This window comes from Fusarium redolens (assembly GCF_020744475.1).
Source record: "Fusarium redolens strain MPI-CAGE-AT-0023 chromosome Unknown BKA55scaffold_9, whole genome shotgun sequence".
Taxonomy (NCBI): domain Eukaryota; kingdom Fungi; phylum Ascomycota; class Sordariomycetes; order Hypocreales; family Nectriaceae; genus Fusarium; species Fusarium redolens.
The window spans coordinates 233,875-259,869 of NW_025763672.1; the positions used below are offsets into that span (position 1 = coordinate 233,875).

Below are 25,995 nucleotides of genomic sequence, written 5' to 3' on the forward strand. Positions count from 1 at the left end.
CCATCGCAAAGGAAATTAGGCAGGGGTCACTTGCATCTGGAACCCCGATCGATCTTAGCCCAGTGGGGGAGATCCCTGTAATCATGGCATCGTAGCGATTGGGTTGCCTGATCCAGTGCATGAGGTCAGGTACAATTTCGTTCTGGAGGCTGTGAAATGGATTGATGAATATTGGTATCATGACTTGAACTTGGTGTTGAGGTAAGGTGAGCCAGTTGATGGAAGAAATGAAATGACAGAGTAACGGGCGGGAAACAGTGGAGAAACCCGCTCCTGTTCCACCTCGGCTTGGCTGAACAAGACATGGCTGGCCAACTGGGAAGGCTCACTGCAAGGCTGTACCTGGCTGGGCTGTGCCATCTTGTGAACCACTTTTATAACGGAACAGTCTTAACAGGTCTATTCCTGAGTTCTCGAAGTAATTCAAGGAGTATATGGCCTGGCAGTGCTCTTATATTCTCTATCGTCTTCCGTGGCGCCATTTGCGGCTTGGCTCTACAGGGGAGAGGGAGAGGAGCAGTAGCAAAGAGACAAGCGAGTCTAGTACAAGCTGACTTTCTGCCTTATTCTCTTTCCGCCCCGTTCAACTAGATCCCGTAAATGAATCCCCACAAAGGCTGCCAAGAACACTCACTAAGGGACTCAAGTAACCTTTAAGCTTAAAATTGAATGTTGGGTGCAGAACCCACTAACGGTCCCATGCTTCAACCACGACAAGGATCATCTTACTAGGTCTAGGTAACTTTTTTTTTTTTTTTGAATGTGTTGGTTGTTGGTTGACTTGTATTCTCCTGCAATATTATTAGGGAACCCTGTCTGAATGTTGGCTGTGCCACTACTTCATAAACTGTTAAAAGTCAAGCTCCCCATGATGCAGCCTCTTCGTGCAAAGCCCTCTGCCTACACCTTCAGCCACAACAATGTCAACTAACACCGAGTCTACAAGCGAAAGTTCTTCTTTTAATACGTCAACGACACAAGTAATCACGCCTACAGCGACGAAACTTCTCAGTCTCACCACGCCATTTGAACAACCACCTGGATGCGACTCAAACTTTGTCCAAACAAGCGTCTTCCCTTCTGGCCATCCAAAGTCTCCTGTGCCAATTATCCTTTCGACTGCTGATTCGTCATGTTATCCATCTGGCTGGGAGGATGTTATCCGTACAAGTCGCTTTGACTTTTATCCGGCAGTCTGCCCGAGCGGTTGGATATACTACGACATGCAAACAACAACTTCTGAGCTATCGATGGCCCGTTGTTGTAACAAGTTCGAATGTACTATACTTTTATACTGAGAACGAATTGTAACCAGGAGGTCTATTTCAGTGGCTATACTCCTTTAAAGGACCGAGATTGGGACATCGCCCTATCTGAGTCTTACTCGACCAAGAATTGCGGTCGTTGGACACAAAATACCGATGCTCGAACTAATCCAGGCAATTCTGAAACAGGCGGTACCTTGGTTCTGCATGAAGCCTGGACTGTGTATTGGAATAAATCCGACACTTCAACGTTGACGCCGCAGCTGCTGACCTTGACCAACAATATGAATGTCCCGACTTGGACTCCTGTAGATGAGATTCCCGATGGCAATTGGGATAGGACACCCCCCAGACGATGGACCAGCCTCAAAGGGCGGAGGGAAGTTCCTGGTAATCGGTTTGCCTATGATTGGGGTATTTGTTCTTGTCGTCGTCGTTATCTGTTATGTACGGTGCTTCAGGCGCCGGAACAGGAGGCCAGTAAATGGAGTGCGCCGGAATTGAACTTGACAATGCCAGGCAATTCGAGCCTGAACTTTGATACCTCAACTCTAATGCTTATATCTTTATGATAATGCTTAGTGGCATTTATATGTTCTTCCCAGGCTGTCTTGTTTCATCGAGTTTAACAAATGCCATTTCATCAGCAAACTCCCTATGACCATAGTGAGCCCCCCACCGTTAGCTAGCGCTATAAATCGGTCCAGGGCGGCACCACCTCACACTTTTGAACCACTGGGTTTCCATGCCATGAACTGTGGAGGTGGACGGCCACAAGAATAGGCCATGATCGGCGAAGTATCCAACTCGGGTGCAACTTTTGAGCGAGTGCAGCCAACAACTTACAGGGGTATGACTGTTGGTCACTCATGTTTCGTGAAGGATGGATGTCGACTGTGAGTTTTAAGCGCTCACCTCCCCGCTAGGATATCTTCTTCACTCATTCAAACCTTCTTCTCTCTTCACTAAATTCACCAATTTGACACCCAACATCATGTCTATCCTCCAACATAGTTCAGCAGCATCCCTAGAGACACTACCTCCCGACATTTTACTTCCTATTGTCACATACCTTCCAGGGCTGGACATTCTCTGGGACCTTATGAGGGCATCCCCTCAAGTATGGCGCCTCTTCAACGATCATGCTGTTACCATTGTTGACGCTATACTCTCCGGCCCAAACGCGATACTTATATCCGAGATTGCGAATGCTGTGCGTGCTGTCATACTTGTACGCTCAAATGACCACCCTTTTCGGAACCTTTATGACCTACAAATCCGGTTCCTGCGCTCGCTTTTCCCTCAATCGACATGGGGCGATTCGGGAAGCAATCCTGATCCTATAATTATTGACCGTGAGATGCTGTCTGTTGCGGAGCCTTGCGTGGTGGTCGTTCGATCGGTTGTTGCAACAGCCGCTCACATAACTGCTCTTGCCCAAGCCTTTTTGACATCATGTCTTGAACGAGTGCGAGATCCTAGCTTCAGACCACTACATCTTGTTAATCCAGAGGATCGCTACACCAGCTTATACAGACCTGACCCAGATGGTAAACGCATTCGGGCCTGGGATCAAGTGTTCAAAGGTGAACCTGCCAAGGTGACTGACGCGGGACAACCTACATGGGTAGAGGAGATGCGAGCTGTACGTGCTCTGTGGGTAACACAGCTTGTTGGTGAGATAAAGAGCCAGAAGGAAAACTTGGGCTGGCCGACGGAAGACATTGAGAAACTTGGTCGCATGGAAGCTGCCGACTTTGCCGATGCCGTTGGAGGTAACCCGGCTATGGCGTCTGAAGAGGTCAGATCTGTGATGGACTATCTGAAGACACTTGGGGACTTAATACAAGATACATACTACCAGTTACCCAGACCTCCCCGGTTTGCGAGATGGACCACAGCGCCGCCCAACCTCAGCCCTCAGTTTGCAAAGGTTACCCACCATCGTAAAGATGGCAGTACTTTTACGCGCGTTGAGAAAACCGAGGACTATAGCTGGGGCCGAACCAAGGACAGCCTGGGATACGACGCTCCCGGAATGTCCATCTTCAAAGCTCTCAACAAACCTCGTCATCATCCTACCGGTGGCGCATCCCCAATCGAAGGTGTAAAGTTCAACTCGTTCCGCCCTCTCGGCTTTGCCTTCTGGGACGTATGGAGGATGTATCTTTTGGGCATGCACTCGCCAGTTGGCAAACACTGGCTGGGAAATGATACCTTCTATTTCTTCGCCTGGGAGAGTGTCTTGCCTTTTGATGAGGTTGTAAATATAAAAGCTGGACTGAGGCTTGGATGGAAGAAAGAGCTGGAGGAGCGACAAGAGGCACAACGTAGAAGCAAAGAACTGTCGAATAGTTGACCTCGATAGCCGAATACCGTCTCTAAATATGGCATCGGGTTGTTGCTATCCATGCATATTACCTTTGTTCTTCTGATGCCGCATACTAAGATCGCATACAGACAGGTAGCGGTTCCAAGCTAGCACCTGATCGGTGTTTGCACATGAATAAATTGATATGCCAAAAGAAGCTGGTGACAGGGCCACAAGCATCAAGAATTCAAGATGAAGAAGTACAACAGTTATAACAAGTATCAATCTAACCCTACACGTATTTATGTTAGGTTATATAATAGTTATAATAATATCATTGTAAGCTGAGGGTAAGATATCAGGCTTATTGCCTCAAAGACTACGCACTAGGTTGAATCTGTTGTAATAAGATCTCCCAATTGCCCATAGTCTTCAACCACATGGCAGCCTTATCAAGGGTTGACAATATACATCAGTAGCATAACATTCCACTTCTCGTGCTTCTCCTCAACCTTGGTCTCAGTAACTTCAAAGCTTCCTTCCGGAACAAACACGTCGATCCTTTTGATCGTCTTCACCCCAAGCCGTTTCTTGTGGTTGATCAACATGAAAGCTGCCCCCGCTCCATTAGGGCTACCCAGAATGGCGGAGAACTCCTCTTTGTCTTTTGCGGCAGTGAACGTTATTCTGTTTCTCCAGGTTCCGATTGTCTTTTTGTTCCTCCTTGGGTTTCTATCGTGTCTGGAAAGGATGGCCTTGAATATTATTTCGAGAGTGGTGTGGTTCTCGATCTTGGAACGAATAATGTACCTCAGACCTTCGACGTCCCCGCCAGCTTCAGTACAGACCCTATCCTGTCATCAGAACGAGTTAGTGTATTGAAGAATTTATACTGAGAGGGGTTGAGAATGGCCCGGCATACTTACCCATTGCATCCAGGTAGCATCACTCCACTGGTATCTTGTCAGCTCGGAGCAGAAAGAATCGTATTGGGGAGAAGTTCGTTACCTTTTTGACATGAGTAACTGTCATCTTGTTATCATTACCTCCTGTAGCGGCCGAGACTGCATAATTGACATCAGCAATTATGACACCAGGATTGAGAACAAAAGAGTTCCTAAAGTAGGCCCCTGTTTGCTGCGAGTGGCATTAGTTGACTGAGTTCTGTAATCTAGGACCGAGTAGGACAAGAATTATCTGACATACCGTGCCTCTTGTTCCGCTAGCCAAGTCACCCGGATCAGTGGCTGAGATGATTCCTCCCGATGTGTGCATCCAGCTCTGATGATGAAGATCCGTGGAAACTCCAAGAGCTGCCAGCGCTTCATCGAGATAGTCCTTGAAGCTGGGTTCTGCGTTTCCCTCTATTTCCCAACCTTCTATCTCTTCTATGCCAGATTGCTGGAGGTAGGATGGTGACTCCAGTGACTTTCCATTTTCTTCTTCGAGTTCTTCTTGTGACTTGACCATATCACAGGAGAGCCCTTTGCCCTTGTCAAGGGCTTTCTTAAAGACATCGACTTGCCCATCCTCCCGTTTGGTGAGAATACCAAGGGGGAGAGAGTTACGAAAGTCATCTTCAAGGCTGACAGCAGGAGAACTCCAAGACGATAGACGAAAGGAGGGGGTGAAGGAGGAATGGAGAAGGAAGAGTGACAAAAGAACGAGTGAAATTGAACTCAAGGTAACTCTCCCTGATACATTGCGTTTTGCATGCATATTCAATGGTTGTATCAGTGTTCAACTGAATTGTAAATGATAGAAGGGATATAGAACTGTTCCAGAGAAACTCTGGACTGGCAATGGACACATAGTTATAGGATAGCAATAACCACAACCTTGGAGACTCATTCAAGACCTTAGTTCCTTTTTTTGACTGCAGCAAGTTTGAAGGAACCGCAGTGCAAAGGTCGAGTTCGCACAATCGCCATAACAGATGGGGGCTGTTGGTTGCGTCGTTTCATTGACCTTACTGCGGCACACTTGCATTGTTGTTGGTTGTATCTTGCCAGATTCAAGTCATGAGGCTTTTTCTGCCGCTCGAAGGAAGGATTACAGATAGCATGGGCGTGTTGTGAGTTGTGATCTTGGGATCTTCAGCAGCGCTTCAAGTGATGCTGTGATTGGTGGCTGCAACAACGGAGCCGGGCCGCATCACGAACCCGGAGGTTTCATATACAACATCGGCAGATTATTTCGGGTCCGCGAGGTTACACTCGAGGATTCTTTATCCTGTAAGCTTAAACCAACAGCATCGGAGGTATGTCATCTTGGGAATAGAGCCAACAACATCTTCTCATCATGCTGTAACAAGGCAGACTCCTCGCTTGGCCCCCAATCAGATAAACACGAGATGTCTCTCACAATGGGGCGTCAAAGGTTCCTGCATGATCCCGCAGCAGCCACTTCTTATTTTTGTACTCTATTCAGGCCCATGTCTTGGCCCCCAATGCGTGCGTTATTTACCGCGGTCTACCGCGCGGAAGGGGGCAGCATCAATGGCATAATTCGCTACCACAAGCGCTCTCCTTCTTCAGAGTGAATAAAGTCACGATTCAATCGCAGTTGGTATAACGAGTCAGTGAAGCGAAGGCATGAGTATTGTAGGCTGTTCTCACTAGAATCATACTAGAGAAGTGAAGTCTGCTGAGTTCACAGTGATTGAAGCAACTTTCGTCGTGCCATTGGCCTTAATTTTGAACTCATTCGAGTGGAATGTTACTTTATGTTGGTTCGACGAAGCTGATTATCGATAGCCATCAAAGCACCCAATGCTGCTCCAAGTCTTGTGAGCATTTCTAACAGGGGCAATCACATCTTATTCTTGAATGACCACACTTTCTGAATAGTTTCGCCGTAGGATCCTCTCGCATGAGTATTCTGAGGTATTTTAGAACCAACAGAGCTAACCTTCAAACTCTAAGTCGTGCGGTGGGTGCCACGCTCAACCAACACAAGACACAGCCGACTTAACCACCAAGGCACACTTGTTCACGATAATAATGGGATGCAATCAAGAGCTGAACCTGGCTCACGATCGACAATTTTAGAAGTCAAAGAAGAAATCTCCGCTTACCATTTCTGCTGCGCCTTTTTCGTAGGTTGCACAATATCCTGGAACCAACAACTGTTCATCAACAACACTAAGGAAGCGGAGAGATGTGTCCGAGGCGAAGTAAACGAGAGTTGGGGGCCGTGGTAGCTTTGATGGAAAGAGTAGTAGTTAGATATGGTTCTTTCTCTCATGAGAAATTGACTTATAAGAAGGAAGGGGTGAAATCACTTATGTTTATGACAAATGATATTGTCATTCTATTCATATCACAGTCTACGACATATCCATCTCTATCTCTTAAGTTTTCAATACCATCACTCCTTATGCTGCCCTTCATGCTTCAGGGCGCCATCATGATGATGATGGTGCTCGTAGCACTCATATCACCGCTTGCTTCTGCACTTCCGAGTCTTCGCATACTACCCCTCGGAGACTCAATCACGAAAGGCAACGGCTCAAAAGACCAAAAGGGCTACAGAAACCGCCTCCGTGAGAAGCTCATCGGTCGAGGTACTTCGGTAGACATGGTCGGTAGCTTGAAACACCCTCCCACTGGCATGGCAGACAATGACCACGAAGGCCACAGTGGAAAGGTCCTTGCGCAGATCAATACCTACTGGAAGCTGTCTATCGCGGCACGCCCCAACGTTGTTCTTGTCCATGCTGGTACAAACAATATGGACCTGGAAGTTGACCTTGAGGGCTCCCCTCATATGCTGGCGTCCATTATTGATGGTCTTTTTCAGAACGCTCCAGATACCACGGTTCTTGTTGCTCCTGTCATATGGGCCAATAACCCCAGAATGCAAAAGAACACTGATCGCTTTAATCCACAAGTCATTTCCATCATTGAGGAGAGACAAAAGGCTGGAAAGCATATCCTCGGAGTTCCGATAGACATCAATGCAGGTGATCTTTCGGATGAGAAGCACCCAAACGACAGTGGCTATGAGAAGATGGCCGACGCTTGGCTGAAAGCTATCCTCGAGGCTGACAAACGAGGCTGGTTGAAGACTCCCACCAAAATAGACGCTGCTGGCCTTCCTGGTGTTGGTCTCGGTGTCGGTGGAGGAGCAGGAGGCGCTCAAGAGGAGATCGTAGGTAAGATCTGGAAGAAGCAAGGTACTGTCTTTGAAGGCTTTCGGACCTGGGAATCTGTCGGGACCATCAGAGGCTCTGCTGAGAATTCCTCACGCGAAAAGGTCATTCTGGCTGACCTGAACGGCGATGGTATCGACGATTACGTTCTTGCTGACAAAGATGGTAAAATGCGAGCCTGGATCAACGGAGGCAAGCCCAATGACTGGAAGAGTATCGGTTATATCAACCCAGACTGGAAGTCCATCAACGGCGACATGATCCGTCTCGCCGATGTGGATAACGATGGCAAGGCAGATCTGATTGCTTTGTACGAAGATGGCGCTGCAAAAGTCTGGAAGAACGTGGACAATGGAAAGAAATTTGAGTCCCTCGATTCCAAGTGGGCAACCGGCCTTGCATCTCGAGATAAGGTTCGATTTGAGGATATTGACGGTGACGGATACGCAGACTATGTAATCGTGTATGGGGGAGGCGCTGTCAAATGGGCTCGCAATACGCACAACAATGGCAAGGACAGCAGCAAGAAGAACTGGGAGACTGAAACCACTATCGCCCCTGGGCCAGCTGGTATACCACAAGGCTCGACCAGTATCCGAGACATTGATGGCGATGGAAAGGCTGGTGAGTCTCGAGTATTCCGATAAGTGTACTGATATACTAACTCGACATAGATTATCTTGTCATATACGATGGCGGCGCAGTCAAAGCGTTCCGCAATACCCTGAAAGAAGGCGGCCGTAACTGGGACGATTTGGGCACAATTGCCCCTGGTATAGAGGGCGTTTCCGGTGAAATGATTCGCTTTGCCGACATGGACGGTGATGGCTTGGCTGATTTCCTTGCTGTTGCTGATGATGGAAGCATCCGCATGTGGAAGAACCTTGGTATCACTGGAACCAAAGGTCAGAGCATCCGCTTCGCCGACTTGACAGGTGAGGGAAGGGATGACCTAATCTCTGTCGACTCCAGAGGACGAGCTCGGGCTTGGATCAACAAGGGCAGCAACAAGTGGGAGTCAATCGGCGAGATTGCACCAGGCTTTGAAGAGGATCTCTCTGACTCACGTATCGAGTTCATCGACGTCAACGGTGATAAGCGCGCTGACTACTTGATCATCTACGGCGGAGGAGCTGTCAAGGCATATCTCAACAACGGAAACCTGCCAGACCCTGGGGATAGACGCATCTGGCAAGAGGGTATAACTATTTCCCCGGGAGTCGGCGAGCTAGGAAGTAAGGTTGAGTTTGCAGACCTCGATGGCGATGGTTATGCAGATTTCCTCATCCTCTACGAGGGCGGAGCAGTCAAGTACTGGCAGAACAACAAGAACATACCGCCCAAGAACGGTGGCCGCATCTGGAAAGAAGGCATCGTTGTAGCCACTGGTGTTGGTGAGCCTGGTAGCAAGATACGGTTTGCGGATCTTACAGGAGATGGCAAGGCCGACTACATCGTTCAGTACGATGGCGGTGCTGCTCGGGGGTATCGCAACAATGGCAAGATTCCGATTGGTGAAGGACGCAAGTGGAATGACATGGGGACTATCGCGGCAGGCGTTAGTCCCCAGGGTCCTGTTCATTACGCGGACATCAATGGCGATAGGAAGGCTGACTATCTTGTTGTTTTTGACGGGGGTGCGGTTAATGCGTATCTCAATGATCACGACTGGGCGCCTAAGCTACCGGATAAGCCTGACCAGCCTATTCCTGTTGAGCCTGGTCATGGTGGAGGCGGTGGTGATGGTGGTAACGGCGGAGGTGGCAGTGGTGACGGGGGTGGGGATGGTGATGGGGACAACGGCGGAGGCAACGGTGGTGACAAAGACGTTGTCTACATCGATCCAAAGATCTGGGACTCCAAGAACCCTACAGCAGGTTGTCAGCCACCTTGTACTCTCATTCTCCCACCATGGCCACTCTCATCCAAGACGACGATCAGTTTCCCTGTTATCACCGAGACCTTCAAAGAGACATGGCCGGAGACTACCAGCGGCGTCACCAAGTATGGGACAACAACTATCACTGTCAGGATCACACTGCCACCTCTTACAACATCAGAGATTGGCGTGTCCAATGTGATACTGACAGAGTCAACATCCAAGTCTGTGCCTGTAAGAGGTAGTATTATTCCATCTCCAGTCACATTGACTGAGCCAACACATGGCATTACCTACACTTATAAGCCTGGACCCCTTCCGACTGGTGATGTGGATATTGGACCTCCACCAGGGATCGCTCCAGGTATCATCATCACCGCTGGACCTCCCGGACCTATTTGTAAGTCTGGCTGCGGTAAGCCATGTTTATTCGGCTGCACCCCAGGCGGAGGTGGCGGAGGAAGTGGTGGTGGCTCGATTGGGTGCATAGGTGGGGGATGTCCTGGGCCAGGAGGGAATTGCGTTGGCCCTGGATGTGAGAAGAACGATGATGATGACAACGACGACGACGACGACGAAGATGATGATGACGATGAAGATGAGGACTGCGCTACAGAGACGAACACCGAGTGCCATCAAGTCTGCACGACAAAACCTTGCGCCACAGTCTGTAACACATATCTTGGCTGCGACTGCACAACCTCTCAAGTAACCGACTACTGGGTATCTTGCGAATCTTCCTCATGCACAACTACATCGACTGAAGTTATCACCGGCTGTTTTCTCACGGCAACAGCTACAACTACAGGCGCCTCTTGTCCTCTCACCCCTGTCGACTATGGCGATGACTTTGGTGATGACAACAACGCCCTCGGAAACTTGGGCTCCACGTACAAGACAATCTTTTCAGCAAGTGTGATCGTCAGTTCAACACCGTATCCCGTCAACGACGGATATGCTACCGTTGACAGAACCGCTTACCCTATCCCCGATGTCGAGTCGGCATCAAAAACCAAGATGCGAGGAACGTCGGCTATTATTATCCCCTCTTATGTCGGCAGTACTATCTCGGTCACTATCAAAGGCATTTCCTTCATCACCACGTCATACCCGAAAGCGACGACAACAGTTGGAGAGTCAACCACCACAGAGCCATCGGAAACTACCACATCATACCCTACCAACACAGCCATCAACGAAGCTGAAGCCTACTGTTACGAAGGTGACTCGGACTATCTGGAGTTCACCCTAGATGAAGCACGGCAAGTTGTAGGATCATTCTGCGACTCTAGCTACACGCTCGACCCCGACAACACATTCGGTCAGAACGTGGCTCTAGAAGAAGATGGCTACACAGTTATTGTGTCAGCGAAATGGGCACCTGATCAGAGCGGCTGCGGAGACAAAGAGGCGTTTTCCTTTGCCGAAGATGACTGGAACCACAATCTTTGTTTGGAGGGCTGGAATGCGGCTTATTCGTGTCCAAATGATGAAGATGATCGGCAGAGCAGCTATGGAGGCGCTTATGTTCTTGATCCTCCTAATACAGGTGGATGTCTTCTTTTGAGCTTGTATGCATATGATACATCGACTATGCGGCTCAAGGCGCTGCCGAAGGGGAGTGAGTCACTGATTCCGCCGGTGATGAACGTGACGCATATGGGTGAGAAGAAGGAGTGGATTGCGAATGACAAGTTTGATGGTCGCAGAATGTGGCCAGTAGCCCAAGGTTCATCTCATGGAGTAAAGCCATCGACTAGCACCCAAACTACAAGCCTACGGTGATATCACTATATCTAATTCTATTTATTTCTCTTATATTTACTCTGTAGACACTATTATATGTAGTATTATTTATTATTTTTATGAAATTTATGTGAATTCAAAAAACAAGTGTCACAGAAGAACGTCTATCATCAGCTTGAGTTAGGGGAGAAACTCTCGCTGCCGCACTCCTAATCCTCCTTTCCTTTATCCGACGCCTGATACACACCCAGCAGCAACCGGCAATCATCAGAAACACAATAATGGGCAGCCCGACCATCAAAACCCACACGGCCGAGTTACTGATGTACCCCTGGCTTTGATCAAAACTCTCAGTTGGGCGGCTGTCGTCGGGAAGTGTTTCGCCTGGTTTCCATGACGATGCCTTCTCGCCATCAGTCAACGTGAGAGGCATTGGCGTGAGATCGGACCTCTCAGATGAGCCCCAGGATATTGCCCAAGCTTGATGAACCATGAAAGTGCCATCCACTGCGCTAGCATCTTGGTAATTGGATGAGCCAGACTGTGTTGCAGTCGTTCCATCGACGTGGGATGTGTCTGTTATGGCCTGGATCCATCGTCACACCCGCTGGTAAAGAACTCGCGGGCAACGTAGGCACCTCGATCATAGGGATCAAAGGTGAAACCGCTAAATGATCTAATTAGTGTACTTTCTTTCGGGCTGACAACTACTAGGCGGCGAGAATGGAGTAGTCAGTGCGATGCACTCTCCAGTTGTCACCGCAATCGTGGGCGAGGATGGTGTAGCGTTGGCAGACATGATTGATAACAAGCTTCTCGAATAGGTATGCGCCTAAAGATTCTATACATAAACTAAGCGTTGCGAGAATACAGTTGTAAGGCGCCTGTGAAAAGGGTCATTGAGAATTTATTCCTGAGGCTGGTCTTGCTGTTGGTTCGACTTGACACATCCTTGCCAAAATTGATGGACGGGCTGTGTGTTTAGCCGTCCAGCCCAATGAAGTATGCTACTCGGCCCATTTCCTTGATGTTGAACAGGGTATAATGCGGCTGTGTTCGCGAAACGTAATTTCGCAGTTTTCGTTTTGTTTCGGATCTGTTGGTTGTTGACTTATGCAAGATGCATGCAGCCCCAGTGGTTAAGCTTTATGGTTAAGTTATGTTAGCGAGAGCCAAAGTTTAGAATAGAACATAGGACAACGAAAGTCCGTGGAGGAGGAAGGGCAGAGTAATTGAGCGAGAAGGGAAGGCATCTGAGAGCAAGGAAAGTATTATTGGTCATCTCGAACTAAGTAGAATATATAGGCGAAGACATCAGGCCATTAAATGAAAGCCTCGTTGAGGTACGAAGAAACAAACACATCCAGTCCATCATCCAATCGAAATCCATTAACCCAAGAGCTTGCATCATCCCTAGAGCGCATTCTCAACACAGAACGTATACCGAGAGCTGTTTCAAACTTGGAGTATCTCTCTACAGGCGAGCTCTAGTAGTAGATAGGGTTCTCAGGATCAGTGAGATCAAAGATGACAACACTATGCGGTCGTGCACCACCACGAGTCTTGGTAAAGATCTTCTCAAAGTCAATGGTACGGTTGAAGCTAAGCGATCCGTCATCGTTGATGTCAATCCAGTGACCCTTGTAATCAGCAGGAGTGTTGACGATAGAGATCTGCAAGCGTTAGCATAAACCCACCAAGAAATACAGTGATGAGAACTTACAGCTCCACCTTGGACGAAGTAGCCAGTAACGAGAAGGTTCTTCTTATCAGGCGAAATCTTGACATAGTGAGGTCCAATGATGGGCTGGTCCTCATCGGGATCATCAAGACGCTTGACGTTATCGAGGTCAGAGATATCGAGAGCGGCGATGTGGTTGCCGAGCGTGATGGTGAAGTAAGCGAATTTTCCGTCGTCGGTGATGTCGGAGTAGATGGCGAGGGAGTCCTTGGCTTTGTCGCCGAGATCGTAGAGGAGTTCGGCGACACCTTGGTTGCCCTTGGAGTCCTTTCGGAAGGGGTAGATGATCCAGACTTGACCAGGACCGACAGCACTGGAGACCTTGAGTTAGTACTTGAGTGTGGTGAGTATTGAGGGAGACTTACGTGGCTAGAGCAGCACTCTCCTTGTTACCGGGGATGAACTTGACGTCTTGAATACCTTGGCCCTGTGACTGTTAGCTGCTTTCCTTACACTTGTGCTCAGGGTAACTCACATTAGGAATAGTGATAGTAGAGATGATCTTGCGAGACTTGAGGTCCCAAAGGCGAAGAGTATCAGCCTTCTTAATACCAAGAGTCGGCTTCAGAATCGTAATAGGAACAACAAAGTCAGAAGTGAGAATAATGTTCTTATCAAAGTCCACGCTCAAACCATGAGGAGAAAACTGCTCTCCAAGAATGTTGAGAGTACCTTCAACATCCTCAGGCCACTCATGGATGATGTTACCATTGGCGTCAGTCTCGATCAAACGACCGGGTGATGTACCGACGGCACTGCCCATGTAGGTGATGAAAAAACCACCGTCGGGCTTGGCGCGGATCTCATCGACGATGGAGCCGAGAATGCCGCGGTTGCTGTGGTCGAACTTGGGATGATATGGGTCCGAAGTGTCGAAGTAGAAGGCGGTGTCTTGGGTCTTGAGAAGAGAGAGAAGACCGCCTCCGACGAGGGTTTTGCCATCGAGGGAGCTGCCTAGATGGTGGGGTGAGTTACCGCTGGTGTTGACATCAGTGATGTCGATGATTTCACCAAATGTGTCCTAGTCTGTTAGCACACCTCCCATCGTGGGCTCGGCGAACTTACATCATCAAGACTAGCAGTGACCAAGAAATCAGCATGCTTGTTATCACCAGCGCCAGTCCAGAAGTATCCAATCTTCTTGGGCTTGATGTTGGAGACCTTGAAAGGGGGGCTATCCAAAGGAGGAGTAGGAAGCTGGAGAATGGGCAGGGGAGGAGCGTTGTCGGCAAGAGGCTCAGTTACTCCTGGGATCTTGGGGATCAGAGGAGGAAGACTGAGGCCTCTTTTGGCGATGTTGGCTGGAGATGCCGAGACCTGAGAGGCCAGGGCACCTAAGAGGGCCGTGATAGAGAAGAGAGAGGGCATTGTAGATGAAGCTCAGTGGTTGATGGTGGGAAGTGAGCAAGTTGATGATTTGAGCTGATGATTGAGAAAGTTTGAGGGAGTTTCTAAGGTGTTATATACCCATCTTGGTCCTGACTTGCAACAGAGTCCTCGAGTCATCAAATTCTTTCTCATTGTCCCAAGTCCAACATTCTACCATTCTCCACGACTTCAATCTCGAGAATTGTATCATCAAGCCTCACAAAGACACAATTGAACCTCATGATGAGGTTTTCTCCAACACGGCTATCACAATTTCCTTCTCAGGACGTTTTGCTCCTCAGCCTTGACTTCTCTCGTCTAGCTTGGTTGATGTGCTGGCAAGGAGGACATACAAACGCAAGGCGGAACTGGGCCATCCGGTAACTATACCACTGATCTGCACAAATCTAGCCAAAAGTTGTTGGTCCATACTCTCGGAGGAGAATGACTGAGTTACCGACCTCCCGATCGTCCGTGGGACGATAGCGATGGGTTGTCGGTGATGCCCCCTGATGGTTGTCAATCTGGCATAGCTGAGTTGCTCAATTACCTTGTTGGGATCACTACAGCTCACTTAGGGTTACCTCGAAGCTGAGACCTGCATATACTAAGGTGTTCAATCGCACCTCGCTTCGTTTGTTCGCATGGTCAACTATGGTTGAGTGTCAGGTGCTTTGGTCGGAGAGTAACTATTCATAGCACAAGAATGACGGACGACATCACGCATCAATCAAAATCACAAAAGAACTTCAGATGTATCCGATTTCTCATTCTTCAGCTTACAGGACGATGTTGGGTGTTACATCTCTTTGCACCAATTGAGTTCAAGCTTACCCAGGATAAGGTTGCGACACTGTCCCATCCCACATCTCTGGGATATTTGGATCAACAGCTCTAACGAATGACATCAGTTTCGCGTGGTATTGACCATTATCAGTGAGACAGCCTTGCACTTACAATACCATAGTGCGGAATTGCTCCATCCGTAGGGCATTGAACATCAGCCTTGCCTGACTCGGCACCAGTAGCTCGGGCGCTGGACTACCCCTGACACGAGTCCCCGGCAGTTGGAAATACCGGTGGGGGTAATAGACTAAACATCTCTTTTGGGAAATGACTTATACATTTGTTTTCCTGCTAGGCTGAATCTGTGAGAGATCTTCTATGTGCTTTGACTGTCTGGGAAGACGTCTTGTTAGTTTGGATTGCGATTATAATCCTTGGAAGGCTGTGACCGCATCCACGCCGAGGGGCCGTCGGTCTTGCGGCGAGCCATTCCGAGTTGCGATACTCCAGGTACTATACAATAAATCATAAGGCCAAACACTTGGCTCTTGTGTGTATCTTCACTAATTATACCAATACCAAGAACATGAGCTCATACCAAGGCTTAGGGGCCCGCGATAATCAGGAACATACCGAAAGCCGGCAATTACAACACTATCAATTACCATAAATCTATGCTTATAGCGTGGGGCCTGGTTCGTCCAACCCATGTTGAGCCGCACTAAAACGGGCAGATCGATCACGTTAAATCCACTAATAATGTCGTCAACCCCAGATCTACATCAATCCTAGCCCGTCATCACGCTTATATCCGTCTTGGCAGGCGGATTGTCGATCATCAGTATCGCTTGGCCGTGATGGGTGCGCGCGGAATAATGGGTTACACCAGGCAAAGATCAAGGCATTGCACCGGAATAGCAACAGAAATCTTGAACGAGGAGATGTTTACAAACTTTATGAGCCCAAGTTAATGCTAAGATTTAATTACACATTCAGATAGGATCTCACATTGAGGAATTGTAACCATATCAAAGCAATTACCTGATGTCTTCTGAGTCTTCGAAATGGTTGTGTTCAGGGTAGGCAAACGCCATTCGCAGTCGGAATTGGTACAGCAATTTCCTTGATAGCTTCATGCAGCTATGCCGATCATTGTTTCTTTCAGACAGCGCGACTTTTCGTAGTGTCATTTGTACAAGTTCCCAGGGTGTCATTACCATTCAGCTACGCCTCTCGTAATTTCCCAGATTGATGGATGTGTCTGTATGCATGATGTCGTGATGAAGCTCATGGTGTTGAGGGTATAAGACGTCGCCGGTGAGACAGAAGTCCCTGTTTTTTCGACCTTCTTCATCCCTCATCTCATCAATCCCTTCTGTACAAGTTTCTTTCGTTCATCTGCTACACTGTGAATATCATGAAGGGCGTGTCTCTGCTCTCTTCTGCCTTGACCTTGTTGGTCGGGTCAGCCCTCGTTGCTGCTGCTCCCAAGGATACTCAGCAACCCGGCTTTGACAAAGGCCAGCCTTATGATGGCAAAGGCAAAGGCGCCGTTCTTCTAGGTATTGTCACTCATCCCCATCACCATCACATATGCTGACAACAGGGTCAGGCGGCACAAACAAAGAGCTCGATCTTCAAAACCCAGACAACCTTGGTCAACAGCCCACTGACAACGGCGTTGTTCCCAATCTCAAATGGAGCTTCTCCGATTCCAAGACTCGTCTCTTGAAGGGCGGCTGGGTTCGTGAACAGGTCATTCAGGATCTGCCTTCTAGCCATGACATCTCCGGTGCTCAGCAGCATCTCGTCAAGGGCGCTATTCGGGAACTTCACTGGCATAAAGTTGTAAGTCTAACACTTCCATCTCAATCACCAGGTACTGACTTTACAGGCTGAATGGGGCATTGTATACAATGGTTCCGTTCTCATCTCTGCTGTTGATGAATTTGGGCGGTATCAGGAAGAAGTACTCAATTATGGCGACATTTGGTACTTCCCCAAGGGCGCTGCCCATACCGTTCAAGGTCTTGCCGATGAGAACGAGTATCTCTTAGTCTTTGACGAAGCCGACTTTGACAAGATCGGGTAAGTCACCTATCCTTGTTACACAACACCACTAACACAAGACAGCACCACCTTCATGGTCGACGACTGGATCAACCACACCCCCAAAGACATCCTCGCCAAAAACTTCGGCGTCAACGCCTCCGTCTTTGAAAACGTCACATCCCCCAACCCCTACATCCTCCCCGGCACGCCAACCAAGCACAACGTAACCGACGGACCAGCCGGCAAGCTCTCAGGAAACAGCTCCTTCGTGTACCGAACCTTCCAGCACGATCCTGAGAAGATTGGCGGCACGGGCGGCAAGTTCTGGAAGATCGACTCAACAAACTTCCCAGCTTCTAAAACCCTCGCTGCGACTTTTGTTACCCTCAAGCCGGGTGGTTTGAGGGAGTTGCATTGGCATCCTAATGCAGAGGAGTGGTTGTATTTTCATCAGGGTAAGGCGAGGGCGACGGTTTTTATTGGGAATGCGGCGGCGAGGACTTTTGACTTTTCGGCGGGTGATACCGCTGCGTTTCCTGATAACTCTGGGTAAGTTGCCAACTCTTGTGTGTGTGAACACGATACTAACTTGAGGTAGTCACTACATTGAGAACACTTCTGAAGATGAGGATCTCATCTGGATTGAAGTCTACAAGTCTGATCGCGTCGCCGATATCTCCCTGACTCAATGGCTTGCTTTGACTCCTCCTGATGTTGTCGCCCAGACTCTCAATGTCTCGATTAGCTTTGTTGAGAGCCTGAAGAAGGAGAAGCAAGTTCTGATTGAGTAGTGACAGAGCACCCCATATGGCTGTGACGGTATTACGACGAGTTGATATAATGGTTAAATTCTAATATTCGTTACTTATTTATATAATATATGTTCTATTTCGGTTTGCTTGGGCTATGTGTGGTGACCGCTACAATCATGACTATGAACCCGAGGCTAAGCTCAACAATGATGCGATGATCAGGATGACTCTCCCCCGTTAACAGCCCTCCCACAAGGCCCATTACTATAAGTCCACTCCACACTAACACCGCTATCAGTCCGATAAGTCAACCAATTAATCTGCGCCGGGCAAACATCATCACTCGGCGTCAAGTACAGCCAGCACGATGAACCCCCAGCACTTGACCGACTCATGAAGCAATTCTGCTTCTTCTGACATTCAACACAGCATGCATACGAGCTGGTGAGACCAGAGATGGAAACGGGCCTGTTGGCCGTCCAGGCGGAGAAGTCGGCGATTCTCTTACCGCCGTTGGCGGTGCTGGCGAGATTGTTGGAGGAGCAGGCGGCGTAGAAGGGATCGGCGGGGATGATGGATTCGACAGTGACTAGTTATGTTGGTATAGAAACCAGAATATGGAGGTGTGTTACTTACCGGTCTCGGGAATTGTTTGAGTTTGAGTACTCTGATCAATAGAAACCCTCATCGTAGTAATAGTCTCAGTCTCCGTATCCGTAATCTCGGGTCCATGTTCCGTCTCCGTGATAGTAACAACACTTGTAGTCTTCTTGGTAATAGTCTTAGGCTTTAGGGTAATTCTAGCGCCTTTAACTGTAGTAGTTGTGGTCTTGGTTGTAGTAGAGGATATTTTCTTCACACAATCGACGCGCTGGAGGTACTCGGCGGCAGCTCTAGGTGCGGGAGCTCGGGCTTTGACTCTGGCGACGTATCCTTGGACTTCCTTGATGGGAACAAATCCAGCTGGTGCAGCGATGGTGCTGGTTGTATACTTCGTCGTGGTTGTAGAAGCTACCGATGTTGAAGTTCGTGTGAGCAGCATAACGCGTCTCGTAATTTGCACATCTAAACCATCAGCACCACTCACATCTTCGGTCCTACTTCCATAAAACTCACCAGTCTCGGTCTCGGTAGCAGTCTCAACATCAGAATCAGCACTTGTCGTAGTCCTCTCAATCACAATCTCCGTCTCAGTTGTAGTCTTGGCCTTGGGGACAACCACAACATTGACTTTCCGAATGACCTTCTTGATAACCGTGATCTGATTCTTCACAGTAGTAGTAGCCCGTGGGATTCTATTAGACGCGATACTTTTTGTGCCATATTTGCTTTGGCAGATGACATCGGTTGTCACACCGAGGGCCTCTGTGCCAAAGGCGAGGAAAAAGATAATGGACTTGAATGCAACCATTTCAACGCATAAAAGTGAACAACATTCGCAGAAAACGAACAACCATCGTGCCCAACGACTTCAACTTATATACACCGAGAAAATCAGATCATTTTCTTCTTATCGAGCTATTCTACAAAAATTCCAATATTTTGAATGCGCTGGCCCGATCCCCAGGATTATAAATGCCAAGCCAACAGCAAACCAAAAAAGTATCACCAACAAACCCGTAAGCGAAGAGACTATTAAACGCACGCTTATCGCCGGTCCAATAAGGGCTCAATTCATGGACTACAACGCAGCTGAAGATGCTAGACCCTGGAAAATAAGGTATGTGCAGCAGTAGACTATTGAAATCTAGACCTGACGGTTTCCTCGGCTCGATATCAACAACGACCGGGGTTAGTATAATCATGAGAGAATTTCCCGAGAGTTGATTCAGTCGCGGTCAAAACATGTTTACATACTTCATCGTATGTTGAACTTTGCATCGACCTGTCTGAAAACAATATTATTTCGTTTACTCAGCAATGGGGCATGAAGGTCATCTCTTATTGTTCATTTCGCCCGAATGAAGCATTAAAAACATGAGATAATGAGAAACATCGCTTCAGTTGCTTGCCTCAATAAGCCATACGGGCAGCTATCCTCCTCTACTAACCTCACAGTTTGAGGGAACTATGAAGTTCAAATGGAGTGCAAAGCTAAGTGATATTGGCATCTAATCATCCTTCCATCCAAGAAGGCACCTCAACCAAACCTCTCATCTCCTTAACCGTCTCCTCCCACAACATCTTCCTAATCCTCCTCCCTTCCTCCGACGGCACAAAATCCCCCAAGTCAGCAACTTCCTTGTCCCCCAACAACTGCCCATGCGTTTCTTCTCCCACTACAAGCGCAGCATGTAATCCGATCCAGCCTGCCTTGTCAACCGATCTCGCACGCAGAGCTTTAAGCAACAGCGCCGGCAGCCGGATGTAAACAGGCAGAATATCCGTTAAAGAAGTATCGACCATACCAGGGCAAAACTGGTTGATGATGACTTTCTTGGGCGGATAGCGATTGGCGAGTTCGTGTTGGAAGAGAAGAACGAGAAGCTTTGTGTCGCCGTAGCGGGTGAGAGGGGGAATGACACCAGGTGCGTCAAAGTGTTCAAAGATGCCTTCATCTTTCTTGAGAGGAACTTTGCTAGCGAGGCTTGTTTGCCAATGCATTCGACTTCCTGTCCATGTAATGCGCGTAGGTGAGCCCTCAAGCTCTGCTGTACGCTCAAGAGTGGGGAGAAGAAGCAGAGTTAGAAGAACATTGGAGAGGTAGTTAACCTGAAAGTTCTTCTCGTGTCCACTTGGTGCAAGTTCAAAACTAATATCACTTATACCGGCGTTCAACATGAGTAGGTGAAGTTTGCCATGTTTGCTCTTGAACGTCTCAGCGAAGGCCTTTACACTGGCGTAACCCGTTGTGTCGAGCTTCATCACTTGGACAACTGCCTTGGGATTGATAGCAGAGAGCGAGTTTCGGACTTCTTCGCCCTTGGAGACATTTCTAATTGCAAGGATCAAAGTCGATAGATTGAGATTGAGAAGTTGGCGGGAGAGTTCGAGGCCAATACCGGCTGTTGCACCTGTGACGATGGCTGTTTTGTTGGTGAGGTCGATGCCAGGCGGCAGGGGCTCAACCTTGGGCTGTTTGAGAGGCATTTTGAGATCAAAAGATGTTTTGAAGTTATCGAGGGAACATGTCGAATTAGTAGTGTAAGGGAAGGTTCTGAGTCTTGATCATTCATCTCTCTTCGGGTTTTATGGTGCTTCTTATTTCAACATCCTGAAGCCTCCCATGTCTTAACTGCAGCCTTGATTCAATTCCCATTACAAATCCGCAATTACTACCATTCATTATCACTGACAAATTGATTCTCAATACGCCCCTATCATGTATGCAAAGTCGCCGAAGAATGTTGTTCGAACCCCGACTCCACCAAAGTCCGCACTGATGAACTCCGTCCGTAGGGCTGAAAAGAGGCAGACTTATCTCCCCGACAACAACCCGAAGGCCGGATTTCGTAAATCTGTCCGAGAACTTAGACCTAGCGCCAGAATAATAGTTTGGATAGTTAGAAACCGAATTACGTTCACTTTACTTCATCGCATCACCCAGAAGCGCCATTTGCATTGCGGCATTGGGACTCACCACCTGTCAACTTCACGCAGGCCAGTATGCTTCCATCGCAAATTGTTCATTATTATCCAAAAAGGGTATTCTCATCACACTCTACATCAAGAGACTCAGAGAGTCTGCTTTAGATTCTCTCCAAATTATCGACTGACACTCACTATTGACTCTCTCACTAACAAAAGGTATCTGCATCCAAATCCATCCCAAGCAAACGCCAATCCCGTGTATCATCCCCCAACCATCAAAAATGACTGGCTACTTTTAAACAAACCCCATTTTTCAATGCCTATGCTCCTCCGACGTCTCATTATGTGAAGGTAACTCCGCCGCAAACGTCTGTTGCGCAGGCGCCGGCGACGAATATCCCGCCGAATGCTGCGAATACATACTCGCGCGATGAGAATCAGCAGCCGACTGACTAGACTGCGACCATCGCGGGTCATACGACCCTGTGGAATTGCGATAGCTGCTGGGTGGATGTCCTGGACTAGGTTGTTGTTGGAGATTTGGCGATTGCTGTGGGTGGTAGTAGTCGCCGGGGAGTTCCATGGGGAAGCTTTGGATGTTGGTTTTTGGTGGGACGGGCGGTGCTTGTTGTTGGTATTGGGCGTTGGGTGGGGGTGTTTGGCCTGGATGATAAGCGTATGGGCTTTGAGGGTATTGAGAGTTGGTGGCGTCGGGACGGGCGTAGGCGTATGTTGGTGAAGAAGGTTGTTGAAGATGAGGCTGTTGTTGCTGTTGAGCATATGCGTAGGGTTGAGCATAAGAAGGACCTGGGCTCATGGGTCCAGGACCAGGAGCAGCAGTAGCGAACTGGCCCTCCGGCGTCGTCTGCTGTCTCAAAGCCTGCTGTCTCGCCTGACTAGCGTCCGATCGATCATTAGGATTATACGTCTTTAGCTTTCCATCCTCAAACATAGCCTTCAAAAGGCCAGCATCGAGCAACTCCGCCTTCTTAACCATACGGTTAACCATATCGACACTAGCCTTTCTCGACTCCGCCTTGACAAATCCCATCAAGGTGATGTTACACTTGAGCTCAACATCAGTGCGAAGATAAAGGCCCTCCTTCGGCGCACCAAGTTGTTCGAGTCCAAGCTCAGGTTGCTCCGGTGGCTCGAGACCGGGTTGGTTTCCCATAATGCGGTACTTGTTTCGCATGTCGATACCAAGGGGGATATAAATATGGGACTGCATACCCCACGGCATATCATGGAAACATCCATTAAAAGTGAGCTTTCCAGATCCTATCTTTCCTAGACCGGGGATATACTGGATGCGCTCTGTGATCTCGTACCAGGTGCTGTAGTACTCGTCGGCGGCGGCATGGCGAGGAGCGGGGATGGGTTTATGCGACAGGACGAGAGGATTGACGGTGATGATTTCGCCGTGGGAGTGAAGAAGATCGATGGCAAGTTGTCGGGGGATGAAGCCTGGGATGGGCGTGATGATGGTGAGGGTTTCCTTCTTTTTCAACATCGTGGCTGATAGATCTCGGTCTCGTATCGGGTTTGTTATGATTCAGCTGCAAGGTGCGCCACGATATCGATCAAGCTCCAACTAGCTAACCACTCATTAGATAGCAATCTTATCAATCGTATCGTCCTTTTCAATCGTAAAATATCGTTCTTTTCGAAGATTCGTATCTCTCGTAACAGCTCCGTTTCCTCGATGACGCTCTTATCGCTGGATTGTTTGGCCCGTGTTCCAGCTAAACTCGCAAAACAGAGAGAGGGGAGGAAAAAGAATGAGAGGGGAACACGGGGATTAAAAAAAAGGTGCAGAGCAGCAGGGGTGGCCAGCCACTGATGAGTGATGCGAAGGGTCTAAGCTATACCGCCACGACTATGATGATGACGTGAGACGGGCGGTTCCCTTTGCTGGGCGTTGATGATCATTTGCTCCCAAACAAGTTGTGAGCTTCAATGCCTAGAGGATGATGTCGTAATCATCTACAACACCAAGCCTTGTCTTTTTTCCCCCATCTTCTTAATACTTTATTTGGTGAATCTTGAGGTGAAGCTCCCCATTTTGAAACGATCGTATTCAGCCCTGTCCCACATCGGCCCCAGCCCCCCAGATCCCGCTGAGCTATCCCGATATTTCAGCGCGCGTACGGCAGTAAAAAAAGATACACATCTGTAATCAATCGCCTCGGATTTCTCATCTTCCGACAAGCTGCGCCTTCAGAAATCCATACACAATTCTATTCACAGAGTCATAGGATGAGTGTTCCCACCCGGGAGCTGTTTTTCCCGTGGTAATTGGTCATTGACGCGCGGTCTCGGAGGCTTGGTGAGATTATCGGCGGTGGATATTTGGGCCGTTGGAGATCTAAGCCTTATCGATAAGCTAGACGGCTAAGCTTTCAACACGTGGGGACCTTAACAACATGGGACCTTGCGGGTTTAGAGGTTATAATGGGCGGATATTGGAGGATTACATATTTCTGACTGTCCTAAAGTCCGCTTATGGCTTTTGCAGGGTTGACGTTTGCTCACTGCTATGGAGATATGATGTGGCCAGCCCTATCGGCTACAGAGTGGATGTTACCCTGGGCTTATGAGCATCGAGATTCCGCAATGCATAAGAAGGCGAAAGTAATAATTGCGATTAATAATGAAATATTTTGCTTGGATGTGTAGGCTAACATCAATCTTCGATCTATTATCTCTATGGGTATACCACCCCTTGCCAATACTTGCCTCTATCAAAGGCTACCCCATAACTCTCTATGCCCTCCCACTGAACTGCTTACCACTGCACCATTACTCAGACTCCTCAGGCTTCCGTCCAACCATCAAATACATCGGCGTAAACAACTTTCTCTTCCCACCCTCAACCAACGCATCCGCAGCTTGACCAAGACTATCCGCCGTCTTCCTCGTCCCCTTCGGCGCAATCCAACAAGCTTCCAATGCCCCAATAACATTATGCATCACAAGTCTCCCCCACTTATTCATCCTCAAAACCGTGAAGAAATCACCAATTGTCTGCGCATATCGCATATCACTATCCAAAGGCCAGTACCAAGGCGCTGTTCCATCATCTGTAGCTGCGAGATCCTCGTGGTGAAGAAGTTCAAAACCAGCTGCTTGGATAGCTGATAGACCATGGTCAATCTTGAACATCTGGGCAATACCGTCGCCTTGTTCGATGTCGAGACGGATGCGGCGTTGTTCGAGATCGTCGTTGTTGTAGGCATCTGTCATGAGCCATTCGTAGACGCCGAAAACACCACCGGGTTTGAGGACTCGTCGGATTTCGCTGTAGACGCCTTCTAAGGAGGGTGCGTGGACGGTTGCTTCGATAGCGTAGACGGCGTCGAAAGAGTTATCCGGAAAAGGGATTTTCTACCGCCTCATTAGCAACTCAACACTCCTTTAACGAATATGATCTTACCATGAAGTCTCCTTGGACAAACTTAAGCTTATCAGAAAGTCCTTCCTTCTCAGCATAGATAGTCGCCCGCTGGACTTGATACTCGTTGAGATTCAACCCAGTGACATGAGCACCAGTAAACTTGACGATTTCTCGAGCAGGTCCACCAACACCACATCCAACGTCGAGGACTTTCATACCAGGCCTGATACCGATATTATGAGCGAGGTAGTGTTCGTGTCGAGCGATAGCACGGTTGAAATCTTCCCCGTAGGCAAAGCGGCAGAAATGAAAAGACTGAGACCATCCGTACTCGTAGAGATCAGTTGCGAGGTTGTAGTACCTAGTTTTTCAAAGTCAGTAACAGAAAAAGACTAGAGCTAAGGGTAGCTTACTGTCTTGTCAAACTGGCATAGTTGTCGGTTCTCTCCTGTCTTACAGCCTCAACTTCATCTTCAGCCTTCTTGTTATCCCAGAACTGAAAGTATTCGTCGACGGCTGCTGCATGAGCTTTGTTGTCTTTGTTGATCATGGCTCGCATGCCTCCTTTTGACTCTTTTGATTTTCGATGGAGGACATTGTCGAAAGCTGAGTTCTGAGCCTCGTCGTAGGAAATCAGTTCTGAGGAAGACATTTTGGAGTTTCGAGAAGTCGGAGTGTAAAGATTTAGAAGAAGAGAAAGGACTGAAGAGTTGATGGGCCTGGAGTGGTCTGATTTTCGTTGGAGGAAAATTGTTCTTGTTTAAATAGAAATCTGATAACTCCGAGCCCTTGTGATAAGGAGGCTGGTCCTTTGATATTTCGGATTCCTTCCCAACTCCATACTCTTTACAATTGCTCCAACTATCAATTCCTACAATTATGATACAATCCTTTTGCGAAAACGAACAAGAGCTATATCTGACGCTGTTGTGCTCCTTCAGGTAATGTTGTGAAACAGAGTACGAATACGAACCCCACACCCGAATGCGAGAACCATCAACTCTCCCGCTCACC

The 25,995-nt window shown here is 48.3% G+C and overlaps 11 protein-coding genes across 11 annotated transcripts; 5 read left to right on the forward strand and 6 right to left on the reverse strand.

The window, feature by feature from the left end:
* The first annotated feature begins 875 nt into the window (after positions 1-875).
* On the forward strand, positions 876-1,316 carry BKA55DRAFT_569473 (uncharacterized protein). The gene has a single exon (XM_046192931.1). The coding sequence runs from the start codon at positions 921-923 to the stop codon at positions 1,296-1,298; it is 378 nt and encodes a 125-aa protein (XP_046048370.1). The 5' UTR covers positions 876-920; the 3' UTR covers positions 1,299-1,316.
* BKA55DRAFT_569474 (uncharacterized protein) lies at positions 1,312-1,870 on the forward strand. Its single transcript, XM_046192932.1, has one exon. It carries the CDS (start codon positions 1,550-1,552, stop codon positions 1,835-1,837), a length of 288 nt encoding a protein of 95 aa, XP_046048371.1. The 5' UTR covers positions 1,312-1,549; the 3' UTR covers positions 1,838-1,870.
* A 209-nt stretch (positions 1,871-2,079) lies between these two features.
* BKA55DRAFT_569475 (uncharacterized protein) lies at positions 2,080-3,867 on the forward strand. The gene has a single exon (XM_046192933.1). The coding sequence runs from the start codon at positions 2,260-2,262 to the stop codon at positions 3,622-3,624; it is 1,365 nt and encodes a 454-aa protein (XP_046048372.1). The 5' UTR covers positions 2,080-2,259; the 3' UTR covers positions 3,625-3,867.
* A 75-nt stretch (positions 3,868-3,942) lies between these two features.
* Positions 3,943-5,419, reverse strand: BKA55DRAFT_738775 (uncharacterized protein). Its single transcript, XM_046201402.1, has 4 exons — positions 4,783-5,419; positions 4,585-4,713; positions 4,503-4,529; positions 3,943-4,430 (listed from the first exon to the last, which is right to left on the reverse strand). Exons 1-4 carry the CDS (start codon positions 5,293-5,295, stop codon positions 4,029-4,031), a joined length of 1,071 nt encoding a protein of 356 aa, XP_046048373.1. The 5' UTR covers positions 5,296-5,419; the 3' UTR covers positions 3,943-4,028.
* Positions 5,420-6,966: 1,547 nt separating this feature from the next.
* On the forward strand, positions 6,967-11,393 carry BKA55DRAFT_728641 (uncharacterized protein; the record flags this gene model as incomplete). The annotated part of the gene is made up of 2 exons (XM_046201184.1): positions 6,967-8,353; positions 8,404-11,393. The coding sequence occupies 2 exons, from the start codon at positions 6,967-6,969 to the stop codon at positions 11,391-11,393; spliced, it is 4,377 nt and encodes a 1,458-aa protein (XP_046048374.1).
* Positions 11,394-12,841: 1,448 nt separating this feature from the next.
* BKA55DRAFT_728648 (uncharacterized protein) lies at positions 12,842-14,496 on the reverse strand (the record flags this gene model as incomplete). Its single annotated transcript, XM_046201185.1, has 5 exons — positions 14,161-14,496; positions 13,571-14,116; positions 13,461-13,522; positions 13,078-13,408; positions 12,842-13,027 (listed from the first exon to the last, which is right to left on the reverse strand). The coding sequence occupies exons 1-5, from the start codon at positions 14,461-14,463 to the stop codon at positions 12,842-12,844; spliced, it is 1,428 nt and encodes a 475-aa protein (XP_046048375.1). The 5' UTR covers positions 14,464-14,496.
* A 2,170-nt stretch (positions 14,497-16,666) lies between these two features.
* Positions 16,667-18,092, forward strand: BKA55DRAFT_512823 (RmlC-like cupin domain-containing protein; the record flags this gene model as incomplete). Its single annotated transcript, XM_046187837.1, has 5 exons — positions 16,667-16,811; positions 16,862-17,097; positions 17,144-17,337; positions 17,383-17,850; positions 17,900-18,092. 5 exons carry the CDS (start codon positions 16,667-16,669, stop codon positions 18,090-18,092), a joined length of 1,236 nt encoding a protein of 411 aa, XP_046048376.1.
* Positions 18,093-18,219: 127 nt separating this feature from the next.
* On the reverse strand, positions 18,220-19,630 carry BKA55DRAFT_569479 (uncharacterized protein). The gene is made up of 3 exons (XM_046192934.1): positions 19,170-19,630; positions 18,690-19,118; positions 18,220-18,642 (listed from the first exon to the last, which is right to left on the reverse strand). The coding sequence occupies exons 1-3, from the start codon at positions 19,462-19,464 to the stop codon at positions 18,272-18,274; spliced, it is 1,095 nt and encodes a 364-aa protein (XP_046048377.1). The 5' UTR covers positions 19,465-19,630; the 3' UTR covers positions 18,220-18,271.
* A 491-nt stretch (positions 19,631-20,121) lies between these two features.
* BKA55DRAFT_664145 (uncharacterized protein) lies at positions 20,122-21,421 on the reverse strand. The gene has a single exon (XM_046197686.1). The coding sequence runs from the start codon at positions 21,141-21,143 to the stop codon at positions 20,169-20,171; it is 975 nt and encodes a 324-aa protein (XP_046048378.1). The 5' UTR covers positions 21,144-21,421; the 3' UTR covers positions 20,122-20,168.
* Positions 21,422-21,574: 153 nt separating this feature from the next.
* On the reverse strand, positions 21,575-23,416 carry BKA55DRAFT_569481 (uncharacterized protein). Its single transcript, XM_046192935.1, has one exon. It carries the CDS (start codon positions 23,095-23,097, stop codon positions 21,898-21,900), a length of 1,200 nt encoding a protein of 399 aa, XP_046048379.1. The 5' UTR covers positions 23,098-23,416; the 3' UTR covers positions 21,575-21,897.
* Positions 23,417-24,274: 858 nt separating this feature from the next.
* BKA55DRAFT_615960 (S-adenosyl-L-methionine-dependent methyltransferase) lies at positions 24,275-25,814 on the reverse strand. Its single transcript, XM_046196711.1, has 3 exons — positions 25,395-25,814; positions 25,021-25,342; positions 24,275-24,971 (listed from the first exon to the last, which is right to left on the reverse strand). The coding sequence occupies exons 1-3, from the start codon at positions 25,631-25,633 to the stop codon at positions 24,387-24,389; spliced, it is 1,146 nt and encodes a 381-aa protein (XP_046048380.1). The 5' UTR covers positions 25,634-25,814; the 3' UTR covers positions 24,275-24,386.
* Positions 25,815-25,995: the final 181 nt, after the last annotated feature.